We start from the raw sequence: 16,256 nt of genomic DNA on the forward strand, positions 1-16,256 counted from the left end.
ACGTACAGCAGCCGTTATCATCATCAGCCATGGTCAATCCACTGCCGGATGAAGGCCTCCCCAAACCACTCCCACCTCTTACAATCCATGAGCGGATTTCATAGATACCCTGTCGGATGAGTTCCGTTCCTTGGTTGTCATTCCATTATTCGTTTGACCATCCCTCTTTGGGGTTAATGAAAGTAATTCTAAGTTGTAGGAAGTATTCTTAGTCTCGTGTCCTGCTACCACGGTCGCATGTTTGTCTAGCAAACAGACCAACAGATGCTACATACAACAATATCCACCACTGGCTCAAGATCATACACACAGGTGAGCACATTGCTCACTCATCTGAGCTACGATTTTGCTCGAAGTTTACCCAGGATAGACTCACCGAGTCTCAATAATTTTTTTCTGCTAGAGGATTCTACTGAGGATGTTCGGCCAATTCTGTACGCGGTATGTTTGCCTGTTGAAGAACACGTTCCTGCGGAGGGAGCTGGTAGGAACGTTGGGTTGCTCCGCCAATGGCCTGCAGGGTCAACGGCGGCGTGGTGTATTCCGCAAATATATGCCCGACTGTGAGGGCGGGCATAAGCCGGCGTGAGTAGGTTAAACGTTGAGTTTTATAAGGGCACCACGGGGTGACCAGCCCCTCCCCACTCAGCCCCACCCCTCCCACCCCCCACCCAGCCCCACCCTCCACACCCAGCCCCTCCCCACCCTCCCCTCCCCACCCAGCCCCTCCCCACCCAGCCCCTCCCCACCCAGCCCCTCCCCACCAACCCCTCCCCACCAACCCCTCCCCACCAACCCCTCCCCACCCTCCCATCTCCACCCAGCCCCACCCCTCCCATTTTGGGATGCACGACGGACGGACGGACACAATAATCCCCTGTGGGCTGGTGTAACCAGGAGGTTCCTACCAGCAAAACTGTAGCACCTGGAAAATACCAAGACATAACAGAAGATAGCACTTAAACTCCACACGGATGGGTCAAAAAGCTACTTGCTGTACAATTTGTTTTAGTATTTCGCATGGGTTTAAAGATAAAGTATTTGCTTTTTTCTCTCCAAATAATGGATTATGTAACATAAAATGTCAGTGCTTTATATAACAAGAAATGTGAGGGCTGAATGAAATGTGTTATCTCGTGAGCACAGAAAACATTGAAGGTGCATTACTACTATACATAATGAGAAGGCTATTTAAATCATGTTTTTGGTGCTTTCCAATTTTGACTTTAGGCTACGATTTAAGTTCATCGTGGCCTACGGTAGAGAATAACTGATGTCACAGGGTATTTAACATCCACTTTACAATGATGGCATGGCTTTGGCGATTCTCCCCAGTAATAACCAGGCAGCAATGGAAGGGGATTATGAACGGTGGGTTCCATGGCTCAACAACAGGCATTCTGACGAGTTAAGTGGCAATAAAATATAACCTTGGGAGAGAAATAAAACCCCACAACATGAAACAATTTCGCAATAATTTGTGTTCGAAAACAGCTTCACAAAATGCAATGGAGGTGCAATGCAGCGCAATGCAACACCACTTGAAACATTAGACTCAAATTAGTCACTCCAATAAATCGGTGCGTAGGTGTATCCATTCATTTGCATATATGCACGTTTGTGAATGTGCTTTGACTTTCTGCTAATGAGAACACAAATAAAAATCCACTTAAACACAATAATTAATTCCACGTATACCGATTCTGGGAAATTCTAGGTGTAGGATTAAACATACCCACTTGTATATTCAGCTCTCTACTAGTAAAATCGTGTGCCTGGAAAACATGATATGCTTACAGCCTCTACACAGGATTACCATATATTTTTGGCAACTCAAAAAAAGACGATTAATCTGTTCAAAAAGCAGCCTCATCCGAGTTGCTAAATGAGGGTGTCACGTGGCCTAGATGCCTTGGCATTTACGTGTAGCTGTGCGGGGGCATTCAATACTCGATTTAATGTGGCTATAATCAAACAAAGGACACGATATGAGGACAAAGGGTATAAGCTCAGAGGTGCAATGTATTTTTGCACCATTACAATGCAGCCGCGGTGGGTGGCTGTGATGTTTTACAAAGACATTTTCAGGAGGGAAATGTGTGTCGCCGCTCGGTGCAAATATGCGGTTTGTTTCACAATGGGATTTTGATTACACGTTTGGAGAAATTATTTAGGTATACAGAAATAACGTCCTTCAATTAGACGTCTTACTCAAGGCCATCTTAATTTACAGCTCCTTTATATTGAAGGAGCTGGGCAGCGTTATGTATTGCTCTCACGGAGAAAATGCTGTTCGTCCATCAAACTCAGGGCATTTAAATTATTTTACAAAGACTTCAAGAAACCCAAAGCAAACACGAATACCAATGTGTACACAAATGACCAACACTTCTCAGATCTATATGGCTTTTTTTGGCAAGACTTGGCACTACAAGTTTGAACATTTATATTAATTTGTTTACGCGCACATTACTTCACGAACGTGGATGACCGACTCTGTTGAAGCGAAGCCGAGCTCAGTGTTGCTCGAAACCCACGCAAGAGAAGTGGGGCCTTTAACTCGCTCTTCAAAGTCGGTGCAGATTGAACGCCGCTGCAAATGTGCAGTTTTATACTGTGTACTGCTGCAATTTAAATGTGAATTGGAACATGCACGTGGGTGTTAGTGCACAACTAACGGGCAAATGCGTCCGTAGGTTGCATTCACTAACTGGAATGTCAAGTTTTTTTTTTCATGAATGCGTTGAGGATGAGGTTAGAATGTTTCCTTAATATGATAACCAGCCGTGATATAGCGACTGTTGGATCAAGGGCTCCCAAAGCCGTCATGAACTCCCAAAGTCCTGCAATGTAACAATCCATATAGCACCTGCACACACAAGCTGGATAGATTACTAACCTCACCATCAAACTACAATATAACTGATTCCCAAGCCACTCCATCTCCGCGTGCACGTTCTCATGACAGTGCTCCCAAGTTGAGTTGTCACTCCCCGTCATTAGTTTTGACCACAGGTCATCGACTCTTCTCAGTGACACGAACTGCCCAAGCCCCGTTGACTTTCCTTCAGAGTCAATATGATGCATCTAACTTGCATATGGACATATTGGCGATACGCCAATGCAGCATTACACACCGGTCTTCATAAAACAATCTAAAATCAAAATTTGAATCGGCAAATCTATCAGTCTTGATTGACCAAGTTTGCATGGCTAGAAGGTTTATTCAGTCGACTGAGACTTGCAAAAAAAAGTCAATACAGTATTCACCGTTGATTTGGGTCCATTCAATGGAGGAACCGTCCGACCAAGTGGAGGGCACGAGGAGTCAAATCCTTGCCTTTGGAACACGGAGCCAGCCCAATCGTCATCAGGCTGGGTGCTGCCGCTATACGGGAACAGACTGTGTTGCTTCGTTGTTCAGCTGCTCGTAAACGTTCGTCGTCCGACCGTTTCGACGTCACGAGGACTGATTGTTAAACACACCCCGCAAGATTGTCTGACCGCGGTTGCGAATCGCGGGAAAATAAACATGTTAATATGTTCTATAGTTCGTGAGGTTGCCTCTGTTTCTACGATACAATTCCAAATATGCATGCATGTGCTTTATTGCACACTTTCGAACCTGTGCCCAATTCATCTCGTCACAGTGTCCATGACAACGATGATGATGATGCACAGAGCCCCGTTTATAGTTTTATCAGGCTTGGGATGGCCAAAAAAACATCGATACATCGGTAACATTTGGTGTTTACTTTCTGAGACGTCCATTTGTTTTCCTTCCCATGTTTAAAGCGCTTTGATGATGAAAGAAAAACCTGGTCCATCTCGAAACGCCGTCCAACAGCGGTATACATTCGACAACGTATCTGGCGATGCTGCTGCTGCGTTGGCAGTGGTGCACAAGCGCAGTTAACAACAAAACTGACATTTGCGAATAGCACTACGACCTAAATATAATAAAACATAAACAATTTTTTTTTTACCAGGTAAGGCCCACATAACTATATAGCTCTTTTTCAGAAGCGACCTGGCCGCAAATGACAGCTCAACGAAGTGGCTTATCACGTGGACATTAATATAGCAGCCAAATACTCTAAACGCACGTCGATTCTGAATGTGGAGGGGGGAAACCAGAGGACGCGGAGAAAAATCCACGCGACCACGGGGAGAGCACGCCAACTCCAAATATATACCGGCGTCGGGATCGAACCCACGACCTCCTGCATACCAGGCGAGGTCGTTAACATCTCCGCCACCGTGGCGCCCAATAGGTGACATTTTGAATAATGGAAATTCTGCAGAGCACATGGAGAGAGAGGCCCGAAGATAGTGGATGAGAAATGTTGCAGATTGCGCTTAATAAATAAATCATTCCAATGAGGCAAAATGGTGTTAACAAGCAGTCTCCAGCAATTATCGTCCACTGTCTCTCCCTGGTCTCTCGACTTGTGCGCTCTGGGGAAGGGTCACTGGCCGAAACGTAACTTGTTTTTTTTTTAAAGGCCACGGTGTATATAGGGTAGATGTGTTTAAAGTAAATATTCTGGACTGCACTGGAGAACCAAGTTTGCTGTTGGGTGAATGTTCTCACTGCAGCCGTCTGCTTTTTAATTATTGGATTGTTGTATTATTCTATTGTTACCTTGGACGTGAAACATCCCCTTTGAATATTTACATTACTCTTTTGTGCTACTAGTAACAAAAAAAATATCCATTAAACATATTTCCTTCTTGGCTTAAAGCTTTCGTGACTGCAGGAATTCATATTCATTGGGTATTTCGGTAAAGTCACGTAGATAGGTTAAAACGTCTTTACACATTTTTTTTATTTTTTATCATTTATAATTGTTTTGCACCCATCTACGTGACTTTACCAAAAGACCCCAAAAAAAAAAAAATTATATGTGACTTTACCGAAAGACCCAAAGAATATATTTCCTTCTGATGTTTTTCCAGGTTTTCATAAACGTTCCATTGCTCCCCCGTACTCCAGGCCGCGTTTTGGCATCCACAGCAGCCTGCGCTCTCGGCTCCACGTGCCACCGCCTGAGAATCCATTCCAGGATTCCGCCTTAACAATGCAACAAGCGCATGCGCAGAACTGCTCCACTCCGGAGTGCCATCTATCGCAGGATCCATTCCACGCTGGGGCTCGCCCAGTGTCACAACCACTGCGCATGCGCGCTGCGCTCCGCGTGCCATCTTGGCCAGGGAATCCACGCCGGGATGTGGAGAATCCGTCCCTGAAAGCGATCACGTTTTCCGGCAGCGCAGTTCAAGCCACGTGGGAGGTCAGATCGGGGTTACACCGGGTCAGATCGGGGTTAGACTGGGTCAACGTTGGCAACATTGGCCATGTTGTGGCAACATTGGCCATGTTGTGGCACGTGAGAGATGATGATGTTGATGTTTTCAGACCGGATAGTTCAGAGATTATTGAGAAGAGACGATGGCGGGTGGGGGGAGCTATTTATAAGATACGTTTAGAAATGAGAAATACAATTGTTCAGAGCTCGAAGGCAGAAGGGCTGTACAGAGGAAAGCACGTGGCCAGTTTCCCTCCTCACCTGATGCACGAGGGCTTAGTAGCTTAGTTGACCCCCAGTGACCTCGCCCTGAGCGAGTCTTGTGACTACAAGACTGCACGCTGTACGAGTGGGTCAAGTAAAAAATGTCACAGTATCACGTGAAATAGGTTCACAGACTTGCAGTTATAATTCCTTTTTTATATATATATAATTATCCAGTTTCAGAGCTTTTGCGTATTGTGGTACTTGAACGGCTGGGTTGACCGTGGCTACGACTTTGTATAGTAATGTGCGCGTGTTTGTGTGCGATTTAAATCGGCCTCTGGAGGAGGCTCGCGAAGGACGGTACAGTGGACGACAAAGGAGCGACGCTCACAACAACGATCAGAGCGCCGGGCGGCTAAAACGCAGCAAGTCGGCACAGCGGGGTGTACAGGTCGTGCATCTGCCAGTGATCTCAGTCAGTCTACCCATAACACATTCCTGCGGAGGGAGCTGGTAGGAACGTTGGGTCGCTCGGTCAATGGCCAGAGTCAACGGCGGCGTGGTGTATTCCGCAAATCTGGCCGACTGTGAGGGCTGGCACAAGCCGGCGTGAGTAGGTTAAACGTTGAGTTTTATAAGGGCACCACGGGGTGACCAGCCCCTCCCCACCCAGCCTCACACACCTGTTCTCCACCTGAGGACGGCTGCTTGCGTTGTGGCCGAAACGTCGTGAGAATTATTTTATTATGTTTATTTTTAATATTTTATTATTTCCCTTCTACATGACTTTACCGAAAGAACCAAGAAGAGGCTACTATAGTGTGACTTTGTGTGCTGTTTATAGGATTTTTTTCTCATATAAACTTCAGATAAATGAAGTTCGAATCCAAACAAACATTGTGTACACATTGCACACTTTAAAACATCGATTTAAAAAATGAAAATGTGGCACTGCTCATTCCTACTGACAGCACTCAGCCACTGATTCCAGTGGCGAGATGTTAACTCCCTCGCCTGGTATGCAGGGGGTCGTTGGTTCGACCCTGACACCTGTATATTTGCAGTTTTCAAGTCTCTCTCTCCCCGTGATCGCGTTTTTGTTTCCAGGTCCTCCAGTTTTTACCTCCACATTTAAAAACATACATTTAGAGTATTTGTCTGCTATAAATTTCCACCTGGCCACAAATGGAGGTATAATTTGTGGCCAGATCACTTTTGAAAAAGAGCTATATAGCTCAGTCGGCCTTACCTGGTAAAAAAAAAGTTGAGTTTTCAAAGTTTTATTTTCCATGAAGTGTTCTGCAATTATCATCCCTGGAAAGTTTATGGACAGATCCAGTCCCCAAGAGGGATTTGAACTCAAAATTCTAGATTGTGAGTTTGGCATTGAGAACCACCAGATAGGAACAACAGGAAACCAGAAATTGCCGAAACATTAGCACACATTTATTACACGTGTACATAGTTTGGCTAATAGCTGAGCCACAAAAATATTTTCAAAAAGAGAATTCCATAGATATTTCTGGCAAATGTCATTGGCTATGATGACCTCTTTACCCTGATATTGTTAAACGCGTGGTATCAAGGAGTTGGGTAATGTTTGATCACACATCGCCTTATTCACCCAGTTGGAGATTACAGGAGGGATTGACAAGACGGTAGATCTAAGGAAGAAATGCGTGAATGCGATCTCCGCCAGCGTGTGAGAATTTCCCTCGGCTCGCACGCGGGACGGGTGCCGTGATACATGTTTTGCGGTGGCCTGGTGGCCTTTGGTGTCGTGGTGAGGTTGTAGTGCGGTTATGCGTAGTGATACTGGTAGGAACACCTCCTGGTTACACCAGCCCACAGGGGATTATTGTGTCCGTCCGTAGTGCATCAAAAAATGGGAGGGGTGGGGCTGGGTGGAGAGGGGAGGGTGGGGAGGGTCTGGGTGGGGAGGGTGGGGAGGGGCTGGGTGGGGAGGCTGGGGCTGGGTGGGGGGTGGGAGGGGTGGGGCTGGGTGGGGAGGGGCTGGTCACCCCGTGGTGCCCTGATAAAACTCAACGTTTAACCTACTCACGCCGGCTTGTGCCCGCCCTCACAGTCGGCCATATTTGCGGAATACACCACGCCGCCATTGACCGAGCAACTCAACGTTCCTACCAGCTCCCTCCGCAGGAATGTGTTATAATGTGTTAATACTCGGTGTGGTGGTGGTCTTGTGTAGTGCGGTGGTGATGTGATGATACGTGGTGTGGTGATGGTCTTGTGTCGTGGTGTGCTAGTACGGTGATATGTGGTATGGTAATACGTGGCGCGGGATGCGGAGGCGTGGGCTCCCACCTGCCGCGCGTCGCGGGACGACTGGCTCCCACGGGGCGTCACGGCCTTGTGGGAGTGTGACGGCGATGAGCACGACATCCGCTCGTCCCCGCTCATCTTGCCTCCGTCTGTCGGTGCCCGGACCCCGAGCTCACCGCTTGCGATTCGTGTGAATATATATGTTTGCGAATATGAGTTCCTGCTTGTGTGCGCGATTGCTTGTGGTGTCCGAATTTCTGCTCACTTTTCGTCTCCACGTTTGTAGCCACGTCTGTCTCTCTGTCGATTTAAGACAGCGCCCGGATACGAGTTAGCATTGAGATGCTTTATAAATGATTACTGTCCACTTTCTTCTTGGCCTCTTTAGACCTGGCCAATTCCTCAAGAGTCTTCCTCCCTTCTTCTTCCTGCCAGTGTATTTATCTCTTTTCTCTTTTCTATCTGCTTATCGCTGCCCCTCGCTCTCTTTTCACTCGCGCAGTCTCCGTCAGCCGACCTTGTTCGACAATGCAGCACTGCAGAGGTTCAGTTTTGGGAATTCCTCAGTCCCATCCAAATCAGCGCCAAATAAGCAAATTCACAATTGAAAGTCTCTTTGGAACGATTGCAGATTGCTGCTGACAAGCTGTGCGGAAGGGCAGATGAGAGGCCACACTTGTAGAGCCGAGTGAGTTTGCCAGATCATTTGTGCGTAACGCCTCGAGTCCGCCCACCGTGTGTAAAATGTACACACCGTGTGCACGGCGATCGTTGGCCCGAATTCTAATGAAAGTGCTTTCTGTCAAACTGCGGAGAGCGCAACCGGTGGAATTTGCCTTCCCGATTCTTGAGCGGTGCCGTTTGCGCAAGCAGGCACTGCGGCATACACGTGTGTGTGTGGTGTTTGTGCGTGCGTGGTTGTGCAGGCTGCTCAAGCTCCCACGAGACTGGTTGGGGGGGGGTGGATCTGCCTGTGTTGGCTTCACTCAGTATTCTTCTGCCATCCCTGCAGCGAGAAGAAAGAGAGAGGTGCGAAACGAAAACAAATTAACAAGCTGGACTGGCGGTACAATAAGTGAGCCTTCGGCGAAAAACAGACGGACAACCATTTAAGCAAGGAATATGGAGCAAATTAAAGTTGCCCTGAAGGGTCTATATGTAGGTGTAAATACAGTTGAATATGATTTGCTTATATATTTTTTTATTTCTTGCATGGGGTACAAAATAGTTAAGAAAAATCCTCGCATAGCCGCATAGGTTTCCGTTGCAAAGGGCATCTTGTATTGCCGAGTGCATGCTTACAAGAATAGATATTGAAGCTTGTATTTTAAACGTGTGAAGATTTTACGCCACAGGCCTCCTCTCATCAGTCTATTCAACCAGGAAACTGCACAGAGCAACAGGCGTATGGCTTTGGCTGAGCAGCTGTGTGGGCTCTGGTTCAATGTGGAGTGAGGCGATTGTTTCGGACCTTGTTAACGGTAACCGAACAAAGGGCACTGATGTGGTTGTTGCACATCGCTCCCTTGAGACCAGCTCGAGTGCCTTAGTATGCAGAGACATCGTACGAAATGCTGTACACAGCTGAAGATAGCGGGTTAGGCGTCGTGGTTGGATAGGATAAGGATTGCCAGGCAATTGGCTGGCACTTAACATTTTGTAATGTGACGTTTGGCAGCACCTGTCAAACAAGGATCCTTTAATGAAAATGTATTTGTTTCCTGATAGTAGTCTGGTTACACTGGACTGTTACAGTACCGTGATATCAACTCCTCTACTATGCACAGTGTGATTGAGTAATCCGGCTACAGTTTTGCAGCCACTACTTACCAGTATTGAAAGCATATTGTTTACGTGCGTAATTCACGTAGCTACTTAGCGGGCATGAGCACCCCGCTGTATAAAACCCATAGAAACAGTACAGAGAAGTGCATATTCCATTGAGATAAAAGGTACAGTATTTGCCTAGATACTAGAGCTGCAAACGCTGGTTGTCACAGCATTCCATTTATTTAGTTTCAACATTGAAGCATCTGCAGCACAGTTCCTTTGCCAACATGGCAAAGCGCCGGCATAAAACGTTAAGTCTCGCCGAGAGGGTTGACGTGCTAAAAATAATCGAAAGGAGGGAAAGTCAGACTTCGATAGCGGCAGTCTTTGGCGTCAACCAGAGCCAGGTATCGAGAATTGCGAGGGACAAGGAGAAAATCCGTGACGAGTGGCGCGCCAGTGCCAATCCCGACCGGAAGCGACGGCGCACGGGAAAAGCGGGTGCCGTCGAGGAAGCTCTCCTTTGCTGGTTCAGGCAGAGCCGCGACAGCACGCTGCCGCTCACTGGCTCACTGGCTCACGAGTTGGCAAGAGATCTCGGGCGGGCGGGCGGACTTTAAAGCGACGTCCGGCTGGCTCGAGCGATGGAAGGCGCGCAACTCGATTTCGTTCAAGCAGCAGTGGAAACAGGGCAGGAAACGAATTGCGTGTACACGCGCGGTGGAACACTGGCTCGAGGAGGTCTCTCCAGAATTATTGAAGGGCTACGCGCCCAAAGACATTTTCATTGTGGACGAAATGGGCCTGCACTGGCGAGCCGTTCCCGCGGCGACTTTGGAAATTAATGCCCGAGGAGCTTCTGGAATTAAAGCCGCAAAGGACCGGGTGGCCCTGTTGCTCTGCGCAAACCTGGACGGCAGCGAATAGCACCCCCCGCTAGTCGTTGGCACGAGCAAGAACCCAACGCTGCTTGAAAAACGCCAAGAAACTGCCCCTGCCGTACGAGGCACACAAACACGCGCGTGTGTGACGGCCGAACTGGTTGGCTGGCAAAAGTGAACAAGAGCATGCGGTTGCAAAATCGCAATATCCTCATGCTGTGCGACAGCTGCGCAATGGGCAGCGAGGACGGCGCTTTGAGCAACGTAAAGATCGTGCGTCCGCCAAGCAACGGCACGTCTCCCGTGCAGCCCGTGAACGCAGGCATCGCAGAGAGCTTCAGGAGGCGCTACAGAGCTCTCGCGCTGGCACGCGAGCACCGGCGCGCGAGCGTCATCCAGGACGGGAGTGGGGAGCCCACGGCGACGACTCCTGCAAAGTGTCCAAATCTGCTAGACTCGCTTCACCTGCAGAAGGAAGCGTGGATCTGCGCGACTCCGGCCACAATAGCCAGCTGCTACAGGGAGGCAGGAGCCTACGCTCCCTGACGAGGCAGGAGGAGGTAGCGACGACCCTAGTGTCGAAATTCCCGACGGCGCGACGCGTGACCCCTCGAACGCGTTGCGTGTCACTGCTGATAATGCAACGGAGGACGAGAAGCGCGACGCGGGTGTCTGTGTCAGTCCGAAGCAGACGGACGACGCGGTGTGCTGCTGCAGCAGCAGCGGCGGCGACGTCACGGGAAGTGAAACGGTGGCCTCCGCCACACCGCCAGCCTACACGTTCTCTGGCGCTCTCAAAAGCCTGGCCTACATCCGAGGCTTCCTCGAGTCGAGCGGCCGTGAAGTCTGCAGTGAATACTTCGCCTTGCAGGCGGCGATTTACAGCTCGCAAAGCGGAGAAGGCACAAGCGGCCGTTGCTAATTCTTTCACGAGCCCACAGCCTGTCGAGTATAGAATCGGTGTTTCAATTGGTGACAATGTACATTGTGTTCTGTATTATTTATTAAGTTTCATTGTTTAAGTGCTCCAAGTCAGCCAATGGTTCTACGCTCAGTTGGGCTCCAAGCCAGAAATAAAAATTCAACATTACAATATCAGGGGCCACAGGATATTTTCCTGTTGAAGTGCACCAGAGCGGCGGAAGATGGTAGTGCAGGAAGTACGCCATCAGGAGGAGGCTGCAAGGTGGGCCAAGGCAGTCTCTCTTGCCAAACAGGGACAGTGGACTCGATGGGACAGTGTGGAGAAGAGGAAGATCAGCTGGAAGGATCTGTGGGCCATGGAAGCGAGGCGGTTGAGCTTTTCCATCAGAGCAACATATGACGTCCTTCCAACACCAGTTAATCTTCACCAATGGTATGGTGAAGATCTGGACTGTGCCCTCTGTTCCATGCCAGCCAACCTCAGGCACATTCTCACAGGGTGTAAAACAAGCCTCACCCAAGGACGCTACACTTGGCGTCACAACCAAGTCCTTAAAAACCTTGCGTCCGCCCTGGAGGACAAGCGAGCTGCCACCAACTCCCTACCACCCCCAGCAGCATCACACCCCTTACGGACGACCTTTGTCCGCGAAGGGGCTAAACCACCGAAGAGCGGCTCTACACCAATAGAGCGAGACCAGCTGCGCTTGGCCCGCGACTGGAAAATGCTAGCTGACATTGGCCAGCAACTTGTGTTTCCTCCGGAGATCGCAACCACCACCCTAAGACCTGACATGGTGCTCTGGTCCCGTTCGCTCAAGAAGGTATTCATCATTGAGCTCACAGTACCCTGGGAGGACTCAGTAGATGAGGCTTATGAGCGAAAACATCTGCGCTATGCCGATCTAGCTGCCGAAGCACGGCATCATGGCTGGAACACAGAAGTCCGACCCGTGGAGGTGGGCTGCAGAGGTTTTGTGGCAACATCTACAACCAGACTGCTTAGAGACCTGGGAATTAAGGGCCAGAGCCAGCGTTCGGCAATCAGAGCTGTATCGGAGGCGGCAAAGTGAGAGGGCCAGGAGGTATGCAGTCAACAATGCTTGACTCAGGGAGGAGGACGCCCCTGCCATGCATAGTCCCATGGGATGTTGGCTATCAACAACAAGGCAACTCCTATGACTAATTGGGAATGGGACGCAAGCGTAGGATTGAACACCCTGTCGCTGGCCGCCTTTGGGGAGGGTGTATAGTATGAAAGGCCGAAACACCCTAGGAACCAAAGGTTCACTACTGACGATGCGCTCCCCAAATTTCACCAGGCTCACTGTTCATGAACTCTTGGAAGTGCTTGCACAAAGGATATTAACATCTCATCCTGTGTTCTTTGGAATCTGAATATGCATTGCATCAATATTTGACGAATCGTTCTGCAAGCAGGATTTTAAATCGTGGCCCTGTACAATCGTGAGCCATGTGTGGCACTACAAGGCGCTCTGATTAATGAGGCTGCCAAACGGTGATTACTTCAAACACTCGCATAGTTGCTGGATAAGCTATGAAATGGACACAAGAGAATCTGCTAAATAATACCAAAGCCAACATTTCTTATCTACTATTGGTTGGAAATGATAATAATCAGGAATGTGATTACGGTACGTTATGTAGCTTCCACGCAGTAAGTACTGTGGATTCATATTATGCAATACATAATTTATTTTGTGTGCTGAAATGTGAAGCCTCTGTGCTAATTAAACGCATGCTTTATTAATGTACAGGTGGTAAAGGTGTGACCCTGGAGCTGCTAACGCATGCCGCTACTGATGGAAACGTCTCCACTTGAGCGAACTCTCCAGTGGTATTTGGTCTACTCTACCACATTGATCAAACGTGTTGGAAGAGGTTGGCTTACCCACACTTTACCCCACCGCACCCCACAGCACATAAGCTGCCGATCAACTAACTGGTGTCCCCACGTATCCTGCTGGGTCGGCAGAGGTGGCGAGATTTCAAAAATTGTCCTAAAATTTGAAATTCCGCACCAGGAGATGGATCTCGAACCCCCGACCGCTGGATGGTAAGTCTGGTATGTTCACTGTTAAACCACTGTGGCAGCTCCCTTACCGTACAAAAATGTCTAATACTGAACCACATGAAAATAACAGCTGGCTTGTTAATTTTTCAAATATGTGTGCAATGCACTAAATAAAACCCTACCTGCACTCAAGGCCTTGGCGATGTCTTTTTTTTAAATAAAGTTTTAAAAAAATGCCCAAGAACCTTCCCCAAGTCCTACAAAGGCTCGCAAGCACATCCACGCAACTACTTACACATACATGCACCCGTATTCACATTGAACGTTCTCCCATGTAACACACGAGTAGTGTTTCCGGCACTATGCCCAACCACCTTTGTCTCCCCAGAGCCAATCGCCACATCGGGTACTCCATTAAGTCGACCTAGGGGAGGCCCAGAACAAGTTCTGATATAACTTGCTACTGATGTTAGCCATTGCCAGGAACGGAACCACAGCCGCCCTGTGCGCGGTGCAATGCGCTCACCTCTGGCCCACCGCTCCCCATTTATTCTCATGCACACTCAGGGCTTAATGTAACCCGGGTTTGGATTAGTAGCCCAGAAAATATTTCGGCATGCGGAATGCCACATGCGGTATGCCGCATGCGGTACACACCTTTTAATCTTGGCTGCGGTCACTCGTCTCGAGCCACGCACTCCAGTCTGCCAGCTACCCGGAAACCATTGGGTGAGCAATTTCATTCCGGCAAACACTCATATACCCAGCTCAGGTGAACACAGGAAGACAGCTATTTCTGTAACAGTAATAACCCAGCCAGGTGGATCAGCGTTCAAGTGAGTGGCTCACGATTGGAAGGTTGCGAGTAGGCCATTGTGTTTCTGCTTGGGGTTCCACATTTGCCAAATAAAACAATTACCCCCAAATTACTGAAATTATCCATTTTGTAAGGTGTGTTTCATCCATAGAGCCAAATACGACGTGTGTGGAAAGCAGAAAATAAAACAATCGGCTTGACCAGAGTGAGGGGGGTAAAAGGCCAATTTAAAGGTGAGCTTTCAAAACAGACTTACATAGCTGCCTCATTAGCAAATGCAGAGCGTTCCATAGTCTGGCGAGCTGCACTGTCAAACACCCGGTCACCCCAGGAACAGAGCCTCAACATCGGAGCGTGAAGAAAAAAGGCAATCCCAGAATCTCACAGACCTCAATGGAGATTTTTTACGGATCAGTTTTAACACGTAGGCTTTCTCGACCAAAATCCAGTGGAGGTTTTTTGGGTTAGATCACATAAATACAAACGTGTCGTTAAGCCCGCCAACACCCGAAAGCCAATTTGTAAGGTTTATCACGTAAACAAAACATGCCAATTCGTTACTAGTTCAGCACACCGGTTTGTTGTATGAACGGATCAGTTCCTGCAAATATTGTGGGGCCAAGCCATTGGTCAGCGGCAGGATCGTATAGTCCACTCGAAACCTGACTGGTAGCCAGTGCAAAGACAAGACGGCAGGTGCAGGGCCGTACTATCCACTAGGCACAGTAGTCCCTGTGCCTAGGAAAAACAATTTTGACCATGTTTTTGTTTTGTTTGTATGATAAAATGTTTAACCAAGATATCTTCTCGAATAAATATTTTTAAATAGCAAACATGAACTTTTGGAGATTTTTTTCATTGCAAAATTAGCAATAACATCTTCAAATGGTGTTTTTTGCACAATCAAGCGAGTGCCAGCGATGTCAGTAGCATGGGGCAGCAGCAGCAGTGCCAAGTGGAGAGAGTTGTCACTGTAGGCCTAGGGGGCCTACAAGAACCTTAATCTGACCCTGAGCAGGTGTGGTGTGCTAGCGGAAATGCTGGGAATGATTATACGTGGCAGTCATCGCCCCTAGGTAACTTACAAATGAGACTCATCCCGAACTCTTGAGTTCTCAAACTGGTCAAATACAATAAACTTAATACGGTAACAAGTGCCACTTCGTGGAGGAGTGGACAGTGGTTTTCCTATGGATAGTGCTCACCACCCCCCACCATAGCAATGCAGAGTATCCATCGCTGTGTTCGGGCTGTCCACAGGAGATTGGTAGCAGTACCTTATTGCTCATTTGAGCCGGGAGCCACTGACTTTTTTGGGGGAGGGATACATTTTCATGGTTCTGACATAGAGCCTATAATTGAGTACTAGCACTTCGCGGGATAATTAATTTAACCTGCCACACGCAATGTTAAAAAGGATACAATGTTTTTTTTTGTTATATTGGATTATAATGAATAAAAAAAACTAACAAAAGCGAATATTACAATTAAACGTGAAGAACATTATTTGGGGGAAATGCAGGTTTTAAAATGGCTTCTGAAACAGTGATATAATCACAAATGGATCCTTTGGTGTAAGTGCCACGATTAAAAGCATCGAAAGTCATTCACACATCTGTCCAGTGGCACAGTGATTAAAGCCCTCAACTCACAACCGTACGGTGTGGAGTTCATTTCCCAGTGTGGCATATTATGCTGTTGTTTCTGCAATGTTTGAACCCCCCCCCCCCCGCCTTCCTCCTACGCATTTCACAAGTAGTACTAATCACATACCTGCATTTCCCATAAATATGCTAAATTCCTCTTTATATGCAAATTATTTTGTCAAGGCGCCCTTCCCCCCTTCCAACCCAGCTTAAATATACGCTCCAAGCGTGGTGGTGTTTCATTCAGACGCTGTCTCCCCGACAGACCTGGTCTTCACCTGAGGACGGCTGCTTGCGTTGTGGCCAAAACGTCGTGAGAATTATTTTACAGTATTATATTTTATTTTTATTATTTTATTACTTCTCTTCTACGTGACTTTACCA

The 16,256-nt window shown here is 48.0% G+C and overlaps 2 protein-coding genes across 2 annotated transcripts in view; one reads left to right on the forward strand and one right to left on the reverse strand.

The window, feature by feature from the left end:
- The window catches only part of EEF1AKMT2 (EEF1A lysine methyltransferase 2), a 373,327-nt gene that overhangs the window by 173,970 nt on the left and 183,101 nt on the right, over nucleotides 1–16,256 (forward strand). The window lies entirely within an intron of this gene.
- LOC144724525 (oxysterol-binding protein-related protein 6-like) overlaps nucleotides 1–16,256 on the reverse strand; it is a 185,296-nt gene that overhangs the window by 85,934 nt on the left and 83,106 nt on the right. Inside the window, exon 2 of the mRNA XM_078603742.1 lies at nucleotides 7,842–8,805. Within this exon, the coding sequence (XP_078459868.1) occupies nucleotides 7,842–7,937 (96 nt within the window). The 5' untranslated portion in view covers nucleotides 7,938–8,805. The remainder of the gene's footprint in view (nucleotides 1–7,841; nucleotides 8,806–16,256) is intronic.

This window comes from Lampetra planeri, chromosome 21 (genome assembly GCF_965212315.1).
Source record: "Lampetra planeri chromosome 21, kcLamPlan1.2.h2, whole genome shotgun sequence".
Lineage (NCBI taxonomy): Eukaryota > Metazoa > Chordata > Hyperoartia > Petromyzontiformes > Petromyzontidae > Lampetra > Lampetra planeri.